Source organism: Colias eurytheme, chromosome 6 (genome assembly GCF_061535395.1).
Source record: "Colias eurytheme isolate Ceu_HAF_F1 chromosome 6, ilColEury1 Martin Lab GWU primary, whole genome shotgun sequence".
In the NCBI taxonomy this organism is placed as follows: domain Eukaryota; kingdom Metazoa; phylum Arthropoda; class Insecta; order Lepidoptera; family Pieridae; genus Colias; species Colias eurytheme.
This window is the reverse complement of record NC_142985.1, coordinates 1,753,227-1,773,964: the sequence shown is the minus strand read 5'-3', so window position 1 is coordinate 1,773,964 and position 20,738 is coordinate 1,753,227. Positions and strand designations below refer to the sequence as shown.

Genomic DNA, 20,738 nt, shown 5'->3' with positions numbered 1-20,738 from the left:
TCTGTGCATATCGGGTAAGTCTGAGAATCGGCCAACATCTATTTTTCATATGTACCACGGGCGAAGCCGGGGCGGATCGCTAGTTTTTTTATAATATTAATTATACAGTTACATTATTCTTCTTCTACGAATAATTTTGTAGCATTTTTATTCACCAGACTGTAAAGAATTTACAATTAATTATTAAACCAACGGAATCAATCAATACATTTTTTTAATTGTAGATAGGGAAGCGCTTGACCACAATCTCGCCTGATGGAAACCTAAGATGTGGTCTAATATCGTACGCGCCTCCCTAGTAGGCACCCGTTCACTCTATGCTTGAAGACCCCGATATTTTACTCGTCGGGGAACACAGACTCAGGAAGTATGTTCCAGTCCCTTGCAGATCCAATGAAAAATGTAAACATAATATGTATTAAATTGATTTGATTGGAGTCTATTTTCCAATACTGTAGTTCTTCATCCTTGTCGTCAATTTTGTTTTAACCTCAATTTTTTTAGAAACACATTTACAAGAGACATTGATTATCTCTGCAAAATATTATATAGGTACATGTTATATGGTAAGCTTACCATCAGGTGTCTCTGATTTGTATTGATCTGTGGAATAGGGGTGTATCCGCCACACCTTGCTCGCCGAAGTCTATTAGATTCCTTAATTATTCAATATATTTATTTTTTCTAAATAAAAATCTGTGTCAATGTCTTTCAGACTGAAATACACTCTTATTAATAAAAAATAGGCGAAAGAAAAAAGTAGGTAAACATTTTTGCATTTGGTAGGACTACTTACTAAATACCATAAGCGAAATAAATTTATAATGAAACAACAAACACAATTATACCTAAGGCGGAGAAAAGGAAGCTTTTAATATAGAACAATAAAAGATAACGAACAATTGTCTGCATTTTATTATGAAAACTAATTAATAGATATATTTATCAAGGAACATATTAAATTCTTAATAAATTTAATTAGAATATTATTATCTATTACCGTCTACGCTTTAACTTTTGTGTCAGAAAATACATAGATATTAAGAAGGCCTTTTATTTTAGCTAGAACATATTAACTATTAACTGCGCTTCGCGGTTTCACCCGCGTGGCTCCGCTCCTGTTATAGTCTTAGCATAACGATAAAAGAATTTTTCAAATCGGACCAATAGTTCCTGAGATTAGCGCGTTCAAACAAACAAACTCTTCAGCCTATATTAGTATAGATTAAGCCCAACCCCCACACTCTGAGTAACAAATGTGTTCCGATTCGAAGTTATTAGTGAGAGGTTGTGGAGGGCCACAGTACTCCGCCCAGCGGATGAGTAAGCATTTTCGGCGGTCCCATTTGTAAGTGTACCTGGAAATTATAGAACTGTTTATTAATGTAGCGAATGAAGGTGTTGCTCGAGTGTATTTTATCTTACGTTAATTACGCGTAATGTGTAATTAACGTAGGACACATTACGCGTAATTAACGTAAGATACAATACACTCGAGCAACACCTTCATTCGCTACATTAACAATCATTTAGAAACACATTTATATGACTTTTTTTTCTATTTTTGAAGGCGGCGATGAAGACATTTGGGGTTTTAATGTTGGTTGATGAGATGTTTTAAAATATCTGCATGCTTTCTGCATGGCATATTTCATGCAAATTAGTTCTGCAGTTTTGCTTAACTGTAAGATAAGTTCGTGTTAAGCGAATAATTGTTAGCAAAAAACTTAGTGATTACCTAACTACTTCTTGTATACATATGAGTTACAAACGAAGAAAATGCAGTTACTTACATATTTTCTTCGAGTACATAAGAATGATTTTAAAGTAATTTATTATTTCTATACATTGCCCACAAACTACATACGATGAACCTATCTAAGAATAATAATAATAGTTAAAAAAACTAAAAAACACGCTTTTTATAGAAAACCGAACTAAAAAATAGAAAATTTTTATCAAATTAGTGTATTGTCATCGGTCCTCAATAAATCTACAAAGTTTGAACGAAATCTGGCCGTTTAAAGTGGGTCAAAATCGCGCCCAAAGGCGTCGGTTACAAACATACATTTGAAGCTAATATAAAGCGTGTAAAAATATCGTATCAATCGTCTCAGGAGTTAGAAAATCTACGATTTTTATTTTATTGTTATAAAATGTTATTTTACCTTTCTGTGTGCGCCCACCTCTCCCTCGACATCCACTCTATGATACAATACCTCTGCGCCGGTAACTTTTCACATTTTTCAGGTGCCACTAAAATTGGGATATAGGAAAATTTATAGCTTTAAATAAATAACAATTGAAGATTTACTTTAAATAGATAATATTATATTGAAATAGTACGAGAAGCTTTGTGCTGACGAATTTTTAATTCTAAACACTGAGTTCCAGTATTGGATAAACAGACTATTATTTTTTTATAGAACTGATAAAATAAATATTTAAGTTATTTATTGGTTAGCAAAACTTTTATTTTCTGACCAATCGATTTTCCAGATTTGAGGTTGAATATACTAGATAAGTTTATTGAATAATTTTAAAGGAGAGCTTGTTGAATAATATTATTATTGTAAAAGCAAAATATCTGCTGTATCATAATTTTAATTAATAGGTAATGTATCATTTATTTGTGATATCTTCATTAATAAATTAGGATTAATTAATGAGGAAAAGTGATGCGTTATTATTGCTCTTATTTCTATATGATTTTCCTGTTAAAATCAATTTTTAAAATTTTTCTAAATAAAATTTATGGCAACAATATTATTGGCGAATAGGCACAAAATTTTGCGATAAAAATATTATTTTTTTTTATTTCGATTCACCTCAATTAAAAAACGTCATTTATAATTTTTGAATTAAATTATTTATATACCAAATTGTTATTAATTCTAGTAAATACTTACATGCGTATATTGGATAGGTCCAAACGAATAAAACTAAGATAACAGAGGTGAACATTTTGAACAAGTTAAAGTTTATCAAATTATCATTAGTTACAATATTATATAAATTAAATATATTACAATTGGAGCGTTTACAAACACGAGCGCGTGTGCAAAGTTTGAAATTAGTCATTATGTAGAATTTATATAGATAATAAATTAGACTGATGACATAATAAATACTCCTTGGATAAGCATGTGATTATCACTGGCAGAAAATATATTTTTATTGAATCTTCTTTATTTAAAATATGTATATTATATTCGTTGAATCAAAATATGTAAATAATATAATGAAAATTTTTTTTTGAGTAAGTATTTATTTGTTTATTAAATATGAAAGTAATAAAGAGTACCGTATAAAAACCATTTTATAACAACGGTATCCCGGTATAAAACATTTCTATTCCGCGCTTTTTGTAAAAGTCTTTTGAAAATAACATTTTTTATGAATTCCATTGTGTGGAAACGGGGCTCTAAAAATACGTAGCTTGTTTGTTTTGCAACTAAACACTGCATTTCTTTATAAATTTTCCTTTTGAACGTGAAACTTAAGAGCTTATAATTATGCGCCTTAAAATTAAAATGAAGCTGTATTTGTTTGGATTTAGATTGTTTACATTCTCGTGAAGATTTTTAAACTATAATATTTGTTTCATTTTAAAAAATATATTCTAAGAATAAATAAAATGTTTTGGAATTTTTTACTATTGAATGCTAAAAAACTGCAAACACTTGTTAAATTCTCTCTTTTATTATTTTATTTATTCTGATATATCAGATAAAATATAACCAAAGCAAAAAAATATGCTCCGCCGTAACAGCTATTCGCTGCCGTGACCAGGATTCGAACCTGGGTTACTACGGCCACAACGTAGGGTCCTAACCACTAGACGATCACGGCTATCGGAGCAGATACTATGGATATAAAATTCAGCAAAGCAATCTTGTTTTAGTATAAAGAAGTAAAATATGAAGGTAGTTTGTTCCGTACACTTTGTCTGTATTTATGGTCATTTAAATTTGGTCGGCTAATGGTAACTGGAGCACTTTCACTCAGCTTGACGTTGGACTGTTAGGCAACATTTTTTATATAAAACTATTGCAAAGTCTGTTGGTGATAACGGTATTCTATTATTTTGTAGCCATTTAGATAATGTAAATACTACTAGATAGCCATTTCCTAGATTAAGGAGCTAAAAACTGCTATTTGTAATAAAGACAGCATAATCCTTCTAATATTATAAATGCGAGTTTGTGTGGATGGATGAATGTATGTTTCTTGTTCTTTCACGAAACAGATTTAGATGAAACTTTTCAGAAATAAAGGTTACACATGATAATAAAAAATGAGCTATAGAATTACTTTTCGGTCTTAGATTCAAAATTTTCTATTTTCTCGCGGGTGAAACTGCGCGGCGTAGCGAGTATTTTCATAAGCCCAATACCATTTAACAAGTACCCTTTTATACCAATAACCGCGTTGCTAAAAAGTAAAAACATATTTGTGTATTTACACAGTATCGTGTTCTCAGCGATGTTCGCCAAGCCAATCTCCTATCGGTTTCCTTTAGTGGCATCAAATTTCCGCCGAGTGATAAATATCCTTTCAAAAATTTCCATCGCGATAGCTTACGGAAATCCATCATTTGTTGATCCGCGTAAAAACCCATAATGAACGGTATCAACTTCACATTTGTCTGATGTCATTTAAAAATATTGAAGTTACTTTGGTACTTTATAAAATACTTACTTACTTACTACTTACTCCTGTGGCGCTGAAACCCCGAAGTGGGTCTTGGCCTCCGAGACGAGAACTCTCCACCTTCCCCGGTCCTGAGCGGTCTCTTGCCAATTGTCACTGGCTTGAAGCGCACTCAGGTCCCTCTCCACTTGATCGCGCCAGCGATACTTGGGTCGACCCACCGGCCGACGGCCCGGGGGACGGCCCAAGTATGCTCTCTTCAGACCTCGCTCCTCACCCATTCGCTCTACATGACCAAGCCAACGCAGGCGATGCGCTTTTATTTCCCCAAGTATATTTGGCTCGGCCATGAGTTTTTCTAATTCGGCATTCTTCCGGATTCTCCAACTTCCATCCTCTTGTCTGATAGGACCAAAGATCTTCCTAAGAAGCTTTCGTTCTGTGACTAAAAGGTTACGCTCTTCGTTCTGGGTTAGGGTCCAGGCTTCACAACCATAAGTAAGTATTGGTCTTATAACCGTTTTGTATATCCGCAGTTTGGTTTTTTTACTTAGAAGCCTAGACACGAGGACTTTATGCAAGGCTGCACCACACTTGAGGGTATTTTGTATGCGGATTTTAATTTCTTCCTCTCTAGTGTGTGCATCCGTTATCGTGCAACCCAGATATCTGAAGCTAGCTACTCCCGTGTACGTCGTATCTCCAACCTGTAGGTTTTGGCGTTGAGTTCGTGTGTTCCTATAGCGCTTCATGTGGAGATACTCCGTTTTCTTTTCGTTTATTTTTAGTCCGACCTTTTCAGCTTCTTGTTTTAAGGTCTCAACGGCTTTACCCACTTCGTCACGGTTTTCACCAAGCAATGCGAGGTCGTCGGCATATCCAATCACCAAATGCTTTCCATTTAGTAACACTCCGCAGTCCAATGCAAGCATTTTCCGCAGGATATATTCCAGTACCAAATTGAATAGCACAGGCGACAGAGAATCGCCTTGTTTTAATCCGGTGAGCACCGCAAACTCTTCTGATAGTTCTTTGCCCACCCTCACTCGCATGTTACTGTCTCCAATAGCTGTTTTTATTAAGTCCACCAGTTTGGCTGGAATACCAAGCTCCTTTAAAATTGTAAACAGGGCGCCCCTATCAATACTGTCATAAGCCTTCTCGAAATCTACAAATAGCGCGTGCATGCTCAGAGCGTATTCCCACCTCTTTTCCATGATCTGTTTGAGGAGGAAAATCTGGTCGATCGTACTTCGGTTTCGACGGAACCCACACTGATAATCACTGAGGATTTTTTCCGCGTAGGGTTCCAGTCTATCCAGCAATATGTACGACAGGATTTTATATGCTGTTGGCAGCAGAGCAATTCCGCGGTAGTTGCTACATTTCCTCTTGCTACCTTTTTTGTGAACTGGGCAGATGATCCCTGTATTCCAATCCTTTGGTTGTATATGTTCCTCCCATATCCTTCTAAGGATTTCGTACAACTTGGATTGAGTCACCGCCCCACCTTGCTTCCATATTTCAGAAGGCACGCCGTCAATACCTGGTGCTTTGTTATTTTTGAGCCGCATGATTGCTTTGTGCACTTCTTCAAATGTGGGAGTGGGTACGTCTTCCTTGTTGTCCTCGGTCTCCCTGGTGATTTCAACTTGAGGGGGTGGGCAATTAAGTAGGTTCTGGAAATACTCTCGCCAAGCTATCTTGATGTCGTCTTTATCAGTGATGAGGTCACCATTTTCGTCCTCCAGCACTTGGGTTGTGGGTTGGTATCCTTTTTTTGTGGTTTTAACTTCGTTGTAGAATTTCCTCGATTCACCGGCTCGTATGAAAGACTCCATGTTTTGTATAAGGTCATCAAAGTGCTGTCTTTTGGCTCTTCTGATAGCTTTCTTTAGCTGTAACCCGCATTCTGAGTATTTTCCAATCCATTGCCTATCTTGTTCCGCCAGGACCTTATAGTGACGTTTTTCTTGCATTTTATCTTCATATTAATGACCCGATTGACACAGTATGGGAAAATATAAAGAGCACGGTAAAAGAAATTGGTTTTAAAGTATTAGGGAAGGTCAAAAAGAGAAAGCGGAGGAAGTGGTGGAACCAAGAGTGTGAAGGTACTTTATAAAATGCATTTAATAATAATGTTTTATGTACCTAAAATTTAAATTCAACTGTATTATTTGTCAGTTAAAAAAATAATTATAAATCTGCCTAAATTGTTATCCTACCTATTATGAGAAATTGTTAGAAATGTTAGTAAATGTAGATAATAGTAGTTTCATTTGAGTAGGTACCTAGTGTAATTTTTAATTAATAGAAAACGTAGTTCCGGCACGTAGTGTTCTTTCATATTACCAAGTAGTCTAGTTGAAAATAATTGTATTTTAAAGGGTAAATAGAATTCTATGAAATGTGAATACAATTTTTAAAAAGTTATGAACCTTTAAGATTTAAAGAATTTAATTAAATATTTTGATTAAAATCAAACCTAACCTTACAAATCAATTCTTTATAAGTACTTAGTAACCTCACAAAACATATCTATAGTATGTATAAGTATATTTCAGTATTGGCTCTTACAAAAGGCCCTCGTTATATTTCTTCTCATTCAGCACTTGAAAAAAAATTTAGTTGTAACTGAGGGTTGAGTGACCCTCCGTAATCGTTCTTTTAACGTAACCTTAGACCCTTTTCAGTGAAATTTATCTTGCCCTTTACGTGACAGCCTGCATCCGATCCTGTCACAGAAACAGCTGGTGACATTGCAGCCAGAATTTCATTAAAACTGCTACGATTTATTAGAATGTCAACCTTTTTGTTTTAAGCAATATCTATTTTTTTAAAGTATTAAAACTTTAGAAAAATATAATTTTGTCTGTATAACATATGAATTTGTCTCTCTTTACATATAATATATTTGAAATTTGCTTGAATATTGAATGTAAAAAATATGAGCACTTTATAAATATAATTTCCAATATTATAATTGGTTAAACAAGCGTATGTAATTGATTATATTCAACGAAATTCTTCATATTGCTACAAAGACGTTACTTAATACTTTGAATCTATATCCAATAAAGTATAAAGGAATATGTCTCATACTGTCATCAATATTGGCAATATTGCACATATAATGTTGTTCACGCCTGCAAAATATGTATCTATATTATATGGACGATATTATTACCACCATTTACATTGCTATTCGAATTCGAACAATAAAACAAACTTAAGTGTTTCATACACTTTATTGCTTCACGGATATTATTCTCCATAAAATCATAAACAACCATGTTTATAACGACGAAACGAGCGGCGCTCCTGCGCGTAGACTATACGAGGCACTGAGAGACAGGAATCACAGATCGAAAGAGCTTAGAAGATAAATGTATATCAATATAGGAAGCTAGAAGGGGGCGGGCGGGGCGAGGGCGCGGGGCGGGCGAGGCGCGGGTGGAACGCGCCCAGGGCTGCCTCGTTCGTTGACGATGGACGCTCTTCCCTAACCCGCAGCTGCGGCATCCTCCACGCAGCGCAGGCAGCAGTCAGCGCGTGTCTGTTCAGCACCCAGTACGCCGCTGCGTTCAGCGCTGAATGCGCGTGACCGAGCAGTAGCGCGTACTGACACACAACTATTGGCGCGTTCAGCCCGAACGCACTGCATATCACTATCGCTGCGTGCGGACACCAACATGCGGCGAATATCGCGGCGATGCCTATCAGCACGTTTCCGAGTCGCCGTCGTGAGCGTAACGTCGAAGTTTGCGGTTGTGGGCCAAGAAGGCTGGGCTGCAGTTTCTTTGCTCTTACATCGCCGACATCTACGGCATCGCGGCGTTCTCTAGGTCCGACGCCTGCTACTATAATGACATGTGTCGGCCTTCGAATTAGAGGTACAGGAAGAGGCAGTTCCCCGTGAGCTGCCCGCGCCGTCAGCGACAGAGCAGTGAGTTTGACCCGCACTGCCCAGTGGCATTTTGTGACGGCGATCACTGGGACGCAGTATGTGATGACTGCATGCGCTGCAGCTAGTGGCGGACAGGATAGACATGTTGCTATCACTGTTACTCCACCTGGGAACAAAGAGAATTCATTTTATTATGTGACATGTACCTACACTGTACATTATTTTTTGGCAATTTTCATGGCATTCCTAAAATAAATTCAAATTCTTAACGTTATTTATAGAGATAAGGTAATTTTCTTTCTTTCCCCTAAATATAATTTTCCCTATGCACAGTTATCAAGTATATTACAAAACAATTTACCCAATAAGAGCGCAGATATCCACACTAAGACTACAGCTAGGAATGGTCGAGAGCAGAGCGTGCCACGACCGCGCCGCACGACGCCGCAGCGGTCTGCTGCCATGGCAACCAGGGACAGCGTGCTGGCTGCGACCGGGAATGACTGTAGAAATAATAAGCTATAATAGTTTCCAAACATTATAATGATTTCAAAAGTTGACTGAAAATACCTTGGAAAATACTGTTGAATTATCAAAGTCACATTTAATAGAGAAGGCTGGTAAGCGATTATTTCGAAAATACTGTCAAGGAAATTGTAGGTAATCTTTAATTAACAATAATTATTATGGTATTGTTCGCAATATTATTATCAGCGGATATAAATGCTTCTCTGATGAACATTTCGTGGTAAAGTATTCTATTAAGATTTGAAAATGATTCAATAATTTGAGGGTACTCATAAAATATGATGACAAATGACAGTAAACGAAAAACGAACATAAACCTCGTGCTTTATATTGTGTTACAAGAATTTAGGTTTTAGTATCTTCATAAAATCTAATACCTAACCTACGCTAAAAATTACCCAAGCCAACAAAGAAAGCTTCATATTACAATGGATGATAAAGTCCCATTTATTTACTAAAATGAGATTTTATCCTTCTAACCTTACTCAGCGAAATTAATTCAATTTCATTGAAATTACGTCGGAAAATAAACGCTCCGGACTCAGAACTGTAAAGTGAATCTTAAAACTTTATATTCTAGCTGGCTTTATGTTTATTTTATAATATGTTGAAACTTATAACTATAATGAAAGTTGAAAGTTCGTGGTAACTGTTAATTTTCATATAATGGGAGCGTCTGTTTGTGATTTTAAGTGAAATATATTTGCACTTTGCTGAAATGTTTATAGTTCTCAAGGCAATGCGCATATACGTGACTTTCCTATGAACAAATAGTGCAGTTGGTTTAATTTAATAGACAGTAGACACTGGTTATACTGTCTTATTCAAGAAACGTATTTAATAGAGCTATACCAGAAAGTAAGGAAGGTACCCGGTTATTTGGAAGATTTACATGGGGTCATAGATCAACCGTGTAGACTAGAGACTACCGTGTAGACTAGAGACTGTAGGTAGAGCCTTAGCATAATATATTAAAATTGTATTAAATTATGAATTATATTATATTTGACTTATTTTTCTTATTTCGAATGTCAAAAAAAGCTAACGCCTCATTTCTATTTCCTCCATTTATATTCGTATATCAAATTACCTCAATATAATAAGTAACATGGCATGGCAGGTGCTGTATGTGTGCAGCCCGCGTGGCGGCCAGTGGCGCACTGGCAGCGCACACGAGGAGGTCCGCGGCGCACGCGCTGAGCAGCTGCGGCGTGCGCAGGCGACTCGCTCCGTTTGACGCTAGGGCTGCCATGAGGCTTACATTGCCTAGGAAATAGGATTATAAAATTTAATGAACCTGATAAAATATATATGAAATTCATAAATTCGGATGTGTTGTTTGGAAGTTTCTATGATGATGTGTTTGAATTAAATGGGTTATAAAATTATATTATTGTTTTATTTCTTGGTTATCCTAATTGCCTGATAAACATTAGGTATCTTATGAGCTTTTAATACTAGATATTTATCTGTCCATTACAAATAATACTTTGGTTAGGATTTTAATTATTGGCGTTAATTTTTTTATTTGAAAAAGAATTCTTAAAAAAAATGTAAAAAAACATTTTCAGAACGTAATTGACTCTACATCAGTGAACGAACGCAACTAGAAATTAACTTTAATATTAAGAATAATTTGTTCTCAGAAGAGCAAATACTCCACAAGTCCAGAAAGACTAATACCCTTAGAGTTTATCAGTATTGTGGTAAGTACTGAAGGTATTAGTTGAGCAGTTTAAACTGGACTTTGGTCATCAGGTCTTAAAATATCTATATACCTATATAAAACTCAAAGGTGACTGATATAGTGATCTATCAACGCACAGCCCAAACCACGTGGACGTATCGGGCTGAAATTTGGCATGCAGGTAGATGTTAGGACGTAGACATCCGCTAAGAAAGGATTTCCCGAAATTCTTGCGGGAACGGGGAAAAACGGGGATGCACGTACAAAGTCGTGGGCGGAAGCTAGTTCCCTATATATTACAAGAACTCACCTATAATTCCAACAACAGACACGAGCACATACAGCGCTATGAGCACTGCCAGATGCGCGGGAGTTCGATCTTCCACCGCCCCCTCCTCGCTCCAGTTACCGTACATTGCGATGCATCACTGTAACCTGGAATATGTAAAAAAATTATATTAATTAATCAATTAGTTCTATAGCATTCCAATGCTTTTAAAGCTATTGCATAGCTTATATCGCGGGCCGTGAGCGCGGGGACCGAATCCAGAAATTCCGTACCGAAAAAAACCTCACGCTCCCCACTCCGACCTGCTCGGAGGTGTGGCTTGAAAGCATGCTATGTAATAGCTTTACCGCGGCAGTCCCCGAGTGCCACACGTCTTTTTTTATATTAGAATTTGTTTAAACTTTAAAGTATAGAGAGGGAAGGGTGGCCAGGAGGCTAGGTAAATTTTGTCTATGCTTTAAAAATTTCTCAAATATGTTTTATTATTATATATTATGTATTTTTGTATCTCATTTTAATATGATGAACATCTTCTCGAATCGAAATCTCCCTCAGTAATTTGCCCACAAATATTTTGGCGTAGGTACATGTTGGTGTCCGAGTTATTAGACCTTAGGGCGGCCGTACACGGACCGCTTCAAGCGGTTGAGACCGACCGCTTGAAGCCGCGACCGCGCGGTGAACTATAGGCATTCATTCACCGCCGTACACGTGACGGCTCGAGCCGTCGCGACCGCTTCAAGCCGTCAACTGCATGACGAAATTCCACCGTGCCGTTGACGGCTCGCGAGCGGTCGTGAGGCATACACTGACTGCTCGAGCCGTTGACTGCGCTAGAGCCGTCAACGGCTCCCTCCCCCCCTGAAAATGCTACTATGACTTGACTAGTCAAAAAAATCAACCGCTCGAGCGGTTGGTAGCGACGGCTCGAGCGGTCAACAACCGACGGCTCGAGCAGTTGACGCCGACCTCTCGAGCCGTCCGTGTATGTCGCTCAGCCGTTACGGCCGCCCTTATAGTAATCACTACATAGTATAAAACAAAGTCGCTTTCTCTGTCCCTATGTATGCTTAAATCTTTAAAACTATGCAACGGATTTTGATGCGGTTTTTTTTAATAGATAGAGTGATCAAGAGGAAGGTTTTAGAAGGATAATTTATTATGTTTTAGACAAAGCGGGCGAAGCCGCGGGCGGAGAGGGCGGAAAATATTATATTTTTATCAAAAGTATAATTGGAGAAACGAGAAGGGTGTATTAGAACAATAGAGTTGGCCAATTTAATGTATTTAACCGATAATGGTTAACAAAGATGTGCCTAAGTACCATATGGCACAAATTATATAATACTTATTAATTACAATAAGTGCTCCATGTCAAACCGTCTAGGCTAATCTATCAATCTTCAAAATTCTAGGCTCTATGATAATTGTGTTTCATTGGGCAAGATAATTGGAAGAAAATTACAATAAATCTAGAAGAGCTTCTGAAGATATTAGTTTAGTAACGCATTGAGCGTATATTTATAAAAAGGTACTGAAGTAACTAAGTCTTCAGAAAAAGGTTATAAAAGTTTCTTCGTAAATATCAAAGTCTTGTAAACTTATAAAACAGTGTTTGGAATAACCATTACATAGTTATATCTACTAAATTTTTTATATATTAATAAAAGAAAAACAACATTTTATTTATGAAATTTTTTACAAAAACTTTGAACTAAAAGTTTAACTTCTAAGCTCGGAACTATATCATCATCATCATCATCACTACATAGTATAAAACAAAGTCGCTTTCCCTGTCCCTATGTCCTTATGTCCCTTTGTACGCTTAAATCTTTGAAACTACGCAACGGATTTTGATGCGGTTTTTTTTAATAGATAGAGTGATTCAAGAGGAAGGTTTATATGTATAATAACATCCATTAAATAGTGGAGAAGTACTGTTATTTTTGAGGTTTCTAATGTGATGTCGTAAAAAATTACATTTTTTCCGCTTACATTGCATACGCAGGCTGAACCCTACGAGTTTTATCAAAATAATGTACTAAGTATTATACACATTGAAAAGGTCTACAGAAAAGTCCGCGATGGTATATGTCTATCTCTTATGGATAACCCACAATAACTTTTTTTTGTCATTTACTTTTTCGAGAAATAATGGCTAATTTTCGATGCGATTTAAACCAATACAGCATTAATCGTTAACCAATTAAATACCTTCAATACATTGTTCATTTAATATAGATCTATATGGCCCTTTACACCGTATGATTTAAGTGAATATTTTCGAAGATATTACAGATTTAAAAATTGCGGGACGTAGCGTTTGTGGCGGTACCGGCCGGCCGCCCGGCTATATATTTTGCACCCGTGCTAAGACGGAGCTGGCCGCTATGTTTTTATATACAACGTTCACAGTTTTTCTGTAGTGTATTTAGTATCAGCATTGCACCCGTGCGAAGCCGGGGCGGGTCGCTAGTATTTAACAAATGACTACCATTAGTCGCTTTTAGACCTATACTATGATTCGCTTCACTCCATATGCCATAAAAAGTTTCATTAAAGTGCTGAATCATCAATTCTTCATTACACGTAAATCACTGCAATTTCTAAAGAGTGGTAACGAGTTGAGAGACGAATAAAAAAATCTGAACAAAAAGGACGTTAAAGACGGTTCTAAACGTTTGTACAGAAAACATTCAGTATTTTAATGTAAAAACTAAAAAGTATAGCGAAGCGAAAAAATGGGAAAATGCATTTCGTTTAGTTTCTATACAGATTTTTTTCTATTTATCTGCCATTTAATACAATAAATTAAATGAAGACAATAAGTAACATAGTTTTCATTTAATATTACTACTCATACAATATTCACAAAATAAATTATACAATATAAACGCGTATACAAAAGGTTACATACATTCGCGCGAGTTACGACGTTCGTTCCAAAACAATGGCGGCAAAAATATCTCCTATTGGAGAACATTTGTTTCAACGAATAACAAGAACAGATCCTATTTTATTCCACCACACTGCACAGAGAGAATCTGAAATTTATACACTCAATACTGCAATATTAAGCACACCAACAACAGCGAATATAAAATTCGAAAAGCGTATTCTAAAAGACAGTCGTATTATTGTATCTAAAAGGTTTTCTAATCGGGTATTCTCTAGAGAAAAGGAACAAAGATATAACGAGATATTACGAAGGAATCGCTTTGTCTAGACAACATTTTGCTGCACTTGTGTTTTTTTCCCGATTTCTCACCCGTCAACCGGTAATTTTATAGAAGACTTTACGGTCAATGCTTAATTTAAATTGCCTAAGTTCCGTCAGGCTTATATAATTTTTTGTCATAATTTGTAACGCCCCTTTTTTGAATAACGTCAGGAAACTGGCCTCGACTTTAAAAAGGTAGAAATTACGACACAATTCCATGGAAACTTACCTTACTTTTCCTAATTCAGCAAAGTTCACAGTAAAACATTTATGTAATTATTATATTAATAGCTGTGCCGCGCGGTTTCACACGCGTGGCTCCACTCCTGTTAGTCTTAGCGTGATGATATATAGCCTATAGGCTTCCTCAATAACTGGGCTATCTAACACCGAATGAATTTTTCAAATCGGACCAGTAATTCCCAAGATTAGCGCGTTCAAACAAACAAACAAAATCTTCAGCTTTATAATATTAGTATAGATAGGTGTTAGATGCAAATAAAGCTCTAACGAAAAGGACAAAAAATTATAAATCTTAAGGTAAAAAAAATCTAACTAACCCGGTGAACTTTATATCAGAAAAAAAATCCATGAAATGTGCCAAGAAAAAAACCCTGAAGAAAGCACTTTTTCTTATATTGTTACGTGAATTTCATGAAGTTGGAGATATGATTGTGAAGAGAAAGAACAGCTGTACACCAGATCCTGTCTTACTAATGGTATAGCAACCGTCAACTACTTTAATATGACTTTAATATATGTCTCTACCATTTTACGAATATTCCTGCATGAAACGTGATCTTACTTTTCACTTTATACGTCACTTTTCATTAAGTGCCACGCCTGCTTTTGCTGGCATACCATTTATAGTTCATTGTAATAATGCCATTTTTGTGATACACATCAATTTATCAAAGTGGCAAGGGCATGTAATGGATTCACAGTAAGTTCTAGGTGAGGAACGAACATTATGTTTGATTTATTACCTACCTGGGAATAAGAAAATGTACTTTTCTTTAAGCTCTCGTAATTATTGCGTAAGATAATACAGCTTAGTTGAGAACTTCTTGGATTATCTAGTTTTACAAGGTCAAGTTTATAATTTAAGATTTGTCAAACATGTTTCACGTTCAGTGGGAGTAGAAAAATATGGTCGAAAGTTGCTCAAATGTTGCTTGTAATTAATAAGTGCGCGAAAGTTTATCAATGTTTGCCCAAGGATTATTTTCTTAAGCACGTTTAATTTTTAGATAAGGGTATTTTTTACTTTTTATTTTTATTTTAAGACTAGACATAATAGTTGGGTATAGTGTACGTGATAATATAGGTGAAACATAGGCTAATAAGTTAGCAATAACAAAAATAAAATGCTCCGCCGTAACAACTATTCGCTGCCGTGACCAGGATTCGAACCTGGGTTACTACGGCCACAACGTAGGGTCCTAACCACTAGACGATCACGGCTATCGGAGCAGATACTGGTGGCTGCAAAATGTTTACTGCTTGGAAAATATTTTGTCCACTCAATGAACCATAACATTTAGGGCGCTTGTATACTGCGCAATTACAGATGCAGTGAGCGAAAAGATAATTACTACAGCCTGCAGTCAAGCCTACCTTTTTTTACTTTATCTTAGTAATGTTTATTTTCCTTTACATTTATTATAATTCATTCCTATCCCGCTATATCGCAATATAGCCATGGAATGTAGTGCCGATAATTATCTCCTTCTTCTCTATCAAAAATGCCTTAAAAATTCTTCATCAATTTACCCCTTTCCTCGCATAAAGTATCGATTTATTTCTATAAGTAAAACTTCATGAACGGCAAGTAAAACCTAAATAGCTGTCCTCGCGTAAAGTTCCACCCTCAAACGTTCATGTCATAAGATTTTACGATCACGAGCACATTTCGAGGTTTTTGTCCAAACTTGCACTAAAAGTTTAAGCGGTTGGGATATTGATGTATCGTTCGCGAATTTAATGTGAAGTTGAAAAGTTTTTACTGGAAATACTAATGGGCGTACGTGGTAAGGTAGTATATGAGTCTCATATATTTCTCGTTTGACTTACATGTTTCTGCACCTTTTGTAATCAGTTTATAAGTTGTAAAAATTTATATAATATTAAATAAAAATCTTACAAAAAATAGCAGCCGCGCTTATGGAATGATTTCTTCATAAAATGGAGCAACAACAAAAACTCTACATTATATTTCAAGATGTATCATCACTTTGTAGCTCAACTAATACATTTAAAATCCCTGGACAATAATTCGTTACTACAAAGTTTACCTCTAAAATACCAATGTTCAACATTGTGTAGGCTTCAATAATCAATTTTTATATTTTCTTTTCTATAATATTGTGTAAAATAAGAATTAATAAATAAAGAGTCTTGTCTTACTGTCGGAGACCAAGACTCACTTTATTTCACTGCGCTACTGTAGTAAGTAAGTTAATTCGGAGTTTAATTGTTTGTTGCATTGTGTATAAACAGCTTAAATTGTCAATTACATGGCAAGTATCGCTTATGCAACCGTTTATTGCTCCAGTTTTGTTATAAGAGTTATAACCCGACAAAATTATAATGTTAACAATTAGAAAGTAAGTGTATACGAAAGTGGGGTATTTCATTTTGTCGCTATTTAGTTGTTAAAAATGTGATACAATTTTTATTCGCAGTATTACAAGCTCCGATAGCCGTGATCGTCTAGTGGTTAGGACCCTACGTTGTGGCCGTAGTAACCCAGGTTCGAATCCTGGTCACGGCAGCGAATAGCTGTTACGGCGGAGCATTTTTTTTGCTTTGCTTTGAAGTAGGACTAGTATCCTCCTAAGAATATCTCCTTTGATCAGATTTAAAGAAATTTATGTTTGTTTTAACAAAAAAAATACTGGACTTATTTTATATTATATGTTCCCCGCGGTTTCACCCGCATTTCTCCGCTCCTGTTGGTCTTAGCGTGATGTTATATAGCCTTCCTCGATAAATGGGCTATCTAACACCGTAATAATTTTTCAAATCGGACCAGTAGTTCCCGAGATTAGTGCGTTCAAACAAACAAACAAACTCTTCAGCTTTATAATATTAGTATAGATAAAAGATCAGGTTTTCAGCCAAACAAACGAACGTTTAACTAACACGAGCAAAGACGCGTTTGAAAGCACTATAATATAAATGTTTCCAGTTTCAACAACGTCTGCTTTAATTTAACCAGTAATTAAATAACTCATTTGAAATTCATTTGCATAGAAATTATTCATGAACGGTTCATAAGAGCCTTCGTACAATTAAATTTAAAAAATTATAAGTACACTCTAAAATGATATCGCATTGCGGGGATGTTTCAAGTGTACTTGAAATTGAAAATATTTAATACTAAATAATGTGTACAATTTAAATTGCGATAAGGCTCAATTCACAGTAATTATTCTGGTCCTTTATACATTTTCCAGAATTTTTCGTTGATCTCTTGAAAAGGTCAAAGTATTACGTATTTTTAAAGACTATTTTTTTAATTTAACCGTTGTTGGTAAGTGACTGTCAAATTTTATGTCTATGTGTGTTTATGTGTCAGTTAACCAGCTTAATCAGTCGTTATTATTAAGAGGTTTCTTCTTTTTCTAGCTCCCTTCTCTATAAAAACGCGCCTGAATAGATTTTAGAATTCAATGGTAATAATTATACTTATACTTTATTTGTCATTAAATTATACTTTTACTTTAAAAGAACACTTGTTACGTCAGAAAAAAAATTGAAAAATGATATTTTATCATAGCTCTACAATACCTTTACATATTTCTTTACACTTAGGTACATTCTCATAAGTACCATACCAAGTATCAAATTCCTAAATCTAAATAGTATCAAAATAACAATAGCTAGACATCCTATACCATTTGAATATTCAAATTATAATAACAAACAACAATGCAGATTTGTCCAATGCTTGTTGCATTTCAATAGGTACTTGTAGTTCAAGTGAGAGCCGTTAAAGAAAATGTAGTAAAGATTATTTTCAAATGGATCGTTGTCGAATGTCAAATATTCACAATAACAATGTTCTTCCTTTACCATTGAATTGAATTGTTCCCCAAAGATTCAACTAGAAACTAATGCCATCCATCTCATAGTCAGTAATAAATGCCACACATAAATGAGTTGGTACCGTCAACAGAATAAAGACGAAACCATCAATCCCCGCTAAACAAATATTTCTGGAAGGTTCTATTTTTCAAGAGCAATTCAGTCGATCTTTCTTCAATGCTGAGGCGCATTCTTATTTGTATCAAATATATTTACATGAGAATCCTGTCGTTTTATTAAAGTCTAAGGAAAGTTTTCTAAAGGAATACGTGATTGGAAAGTCTAAATGACGTCCCTTTTTGGGCAAATTCCATATGTAAAAGTACTGAACGATACGTGACTTACGAGTTAGGTCCCCCGATTTGCCTTCAATTTATTTGCAATGATAGACAAGTAATATTGTTAGTTTTCGGCCTGGAGGGTGTGATCAGAATATTGGCTGATATTGAGAAATTTAAACGTTTATTGATTATGAGATTGAATCAGACACGTCGCGTAGGCTAACTTAAATTTGCAAAGCTATGATATTTAATTTTAAAGGAAAAAATATAATCTATAATAATACTAATAATTATTGAAAAATAAATTGTTATAATATTTTTTATTTTAATTATAAAGCTGAAGAATTTGTTTGTTTGTTTCAACGAACTAATCTCAGGAATTACTGGTCCGATTTAAAAAATTATTTCAGTGTTAGACATTGAGATAAAATTAATATGGAGTCGATACTGCCTACACCACTTATGTTCCACTCAACATACGTCATGTGGCGTAACTGCACTCAGTCGCTTGCTCGCTCATTGGCGCGAACGTCACGCTCATTTTTTATTTGTTTTATAGTGAAACGCATCAAATATGCCTACGTGTGTGTTACGATATTGCACAAATAATACAAATAATACGGAAAAGTGCAAAGGAATAACTTTTCAATCAGTAAGTAACTAGATAATAATTTTTAAAACTTAGTTAGAACAAAATTTTTGGCGGGCGACATTTTGCGTCATTTGTCATAGATTAAAAATTTAAGATATGACATTGGGCATGAAATAAGTGTTGTTAGTAATATTTGCTGGCGTATATTTTTATAGTATAAAATAATAATTTTACATATTTAGAAAAGCATAGACTGGTTGTTAATTGAAAAAAGGTGAAATCATGAAATATGAAAATCAATATTTTACTTAATCACCAATTTTTTTTTGTTAATTGATTTTAATCAATTTTAATTGATATTGTATAAGCTACTGACTTGAACGTATAATTGAATTATTATTTATTTATCTGCACTAATATTATAAAGAGGAAAACTTTGTTTGTTTGTAATAAATAGGCTCATAAACTATTGGACCGATTTTGATGAAATTTGGCACAGACAATCTTTAGACCCTGAGAAAAAACATAGGCTACTTTTTATTGCGAAATATGTACCACGGGCGAAGCCGGGGCGGACCGCTCATTCAGAGATTAATATTTTTTCTATTCAAGGTTTCCATGTCTGGGCCGTGAAGAAAGGGAAAAATGGGTAAAATTTGTCCAAAACAACCGCAGTGAAGAAACCTGGTTACCATCCGATAGAACTTGCGTCTGTTCATTGCATTTTCGCGATGAGGATAAATATACCACAAAAGCGGGAAGGCGTATTCTAAAGAAGTCTGCTGTTCCTTGTATTGATGTTAGTAATAATAATAAAATTTTACGGATTTGTATAACAAATAAAATATTATTTTAGCCATCACTAACATTATTATTATTATATTTATTTTAGCCGAAGGTGTGCTACAATAGTACTGGAACAATACAAGCAATTTCTGAGCCGGGAACATGTTCTGAGGATGATGAACTAAATATAAATAAACACAATTTTTACACGGCTTTTATTTTTTTTCTTAAAAAAAGGCTCAATTTGTAAGGAATGAAACTTCCCATAGCCCTGACTGAACCTCCTCATCCTATATTATATGCCAGATATTGTTAGCTCCGCGTAGTAAAGTCAGTTTATATCTAAAATAAATATTAAGTAAGTACAAAGAAAATTTCAAGTCAACGTGCATGTAAGGAGTGGCACCCAATAAAATAGACAGAAAGAAACAAAGTGTCGCCTCTATAGCGGTGAGTCAGTGACATCGCATAATCTATGACTGTCTAGCCGTCATTCGCGCGCCCCGCGCCGCCATCTTGGCGCACAGATTTTGTTCGTGGTGTCTGCTCCATATTAATATTATCTCAATGGTGTTAGATAGCCTATTTATCGAGATATATCATCATGCTAAGACCAACAAGAGCTTAGCCACGCGGGTGAATCCGCGGGGCGCAGCTAGTTGGCTAATATTTTTAAGTGTTTCAGTTGCCTAAAATCATTAAT

At 35.3% G+C, this 20,738-nt stretch overlaps 2 protein-coding genes and 3 non-coding genes across 5 annotated transcripts in view; 1 reads left to right on the top strand and 4 right to left on the bottom strand.

Moving 5' to 3' along the window:
• Window positions 1-1,089: 1,089 nt before the first annotated feature.
• Window positions 1,090-2,998, bottom strand: LOC149907452 (uncharacterized). Its single transcript, XM_090103286.1, has 3 exons — window positions 2,910-2,998; window positions 2,169-2,256; window positions 1,090-1,358 (listed from the first exon to the last, which is right to left on the bottom strand). The coding sequence occupies exons 1-3, from the start codon at window positions 2,962-2,964 to the stop codon at window positions 1,226-1,228; spliced, it is 276 nt and encodes a 91-aa protein (XP_089959412.1). The 5' UTR covers window positions 2,965-2,998; the 3' UTR covers window positions 1,090-1,225.
• Window positions 2,999-3,780: 782 nt separating this feature from the next.
• On the bottom strand, window positions 3,781-3,852 carry TRNAH-GUG (transfer RNA histidin (anticodon GUG)). Its single transcript has one exon. It is a non-coding gene; the product is annotated as a tRNA-His (tRNA).
• A 4,054-nt stretch (window positions 3,853-7,906) lies between these two features.
• Window positions 7,907-20,738, bottom strand: part of LOC149907446 (uncharacterized) — a 77,953-nt gene continuing 65,121 nt past the window's right edge. The window contains exons 2-5 of the mRNA XM_090103325.1: window positions 11,089-11,213; window positions 10,182-10,357; window positions 8,925-9,066; window positions 7,907-8,729 (exon numbers count right to left, since the gene is read on the bottom strand). Of these exons, the coding sequence (XP_089959451.1) occupies window positions 8,050-8,729; window positions 8,925-9,066; window positions 10,182-10,357; window positions 11,089-11,194 (1,104 nt within the window). The 5' untranslated portion in view covers window positions 11,195-11,213 and the 3' untranslated portion in view covers window positions 7,907-8,049. The remainder of the gene's footprint in view (window positions 8,730-8,924; window positions 9,067-10,181; window positions 10,358-11,088; window positions 11,214-20,738) is intronic.
• On the bottom strand, window positions 15,680-15,751 carry TRNAH-GUG (transfer RNA histidin (anticodon GUG)). The gene has a single exon. It is a non-coding gene; the product is annotated as a tRNA-His (tRNA).
• On the top strand, window positions 16,989-17,060 carry TRNAH-GUG (transfer RNA histidin (anticodon GUG)). Its single transcript has one exon. It is a non-coding gene; the product is annotated as a tRNA-His (tRNA).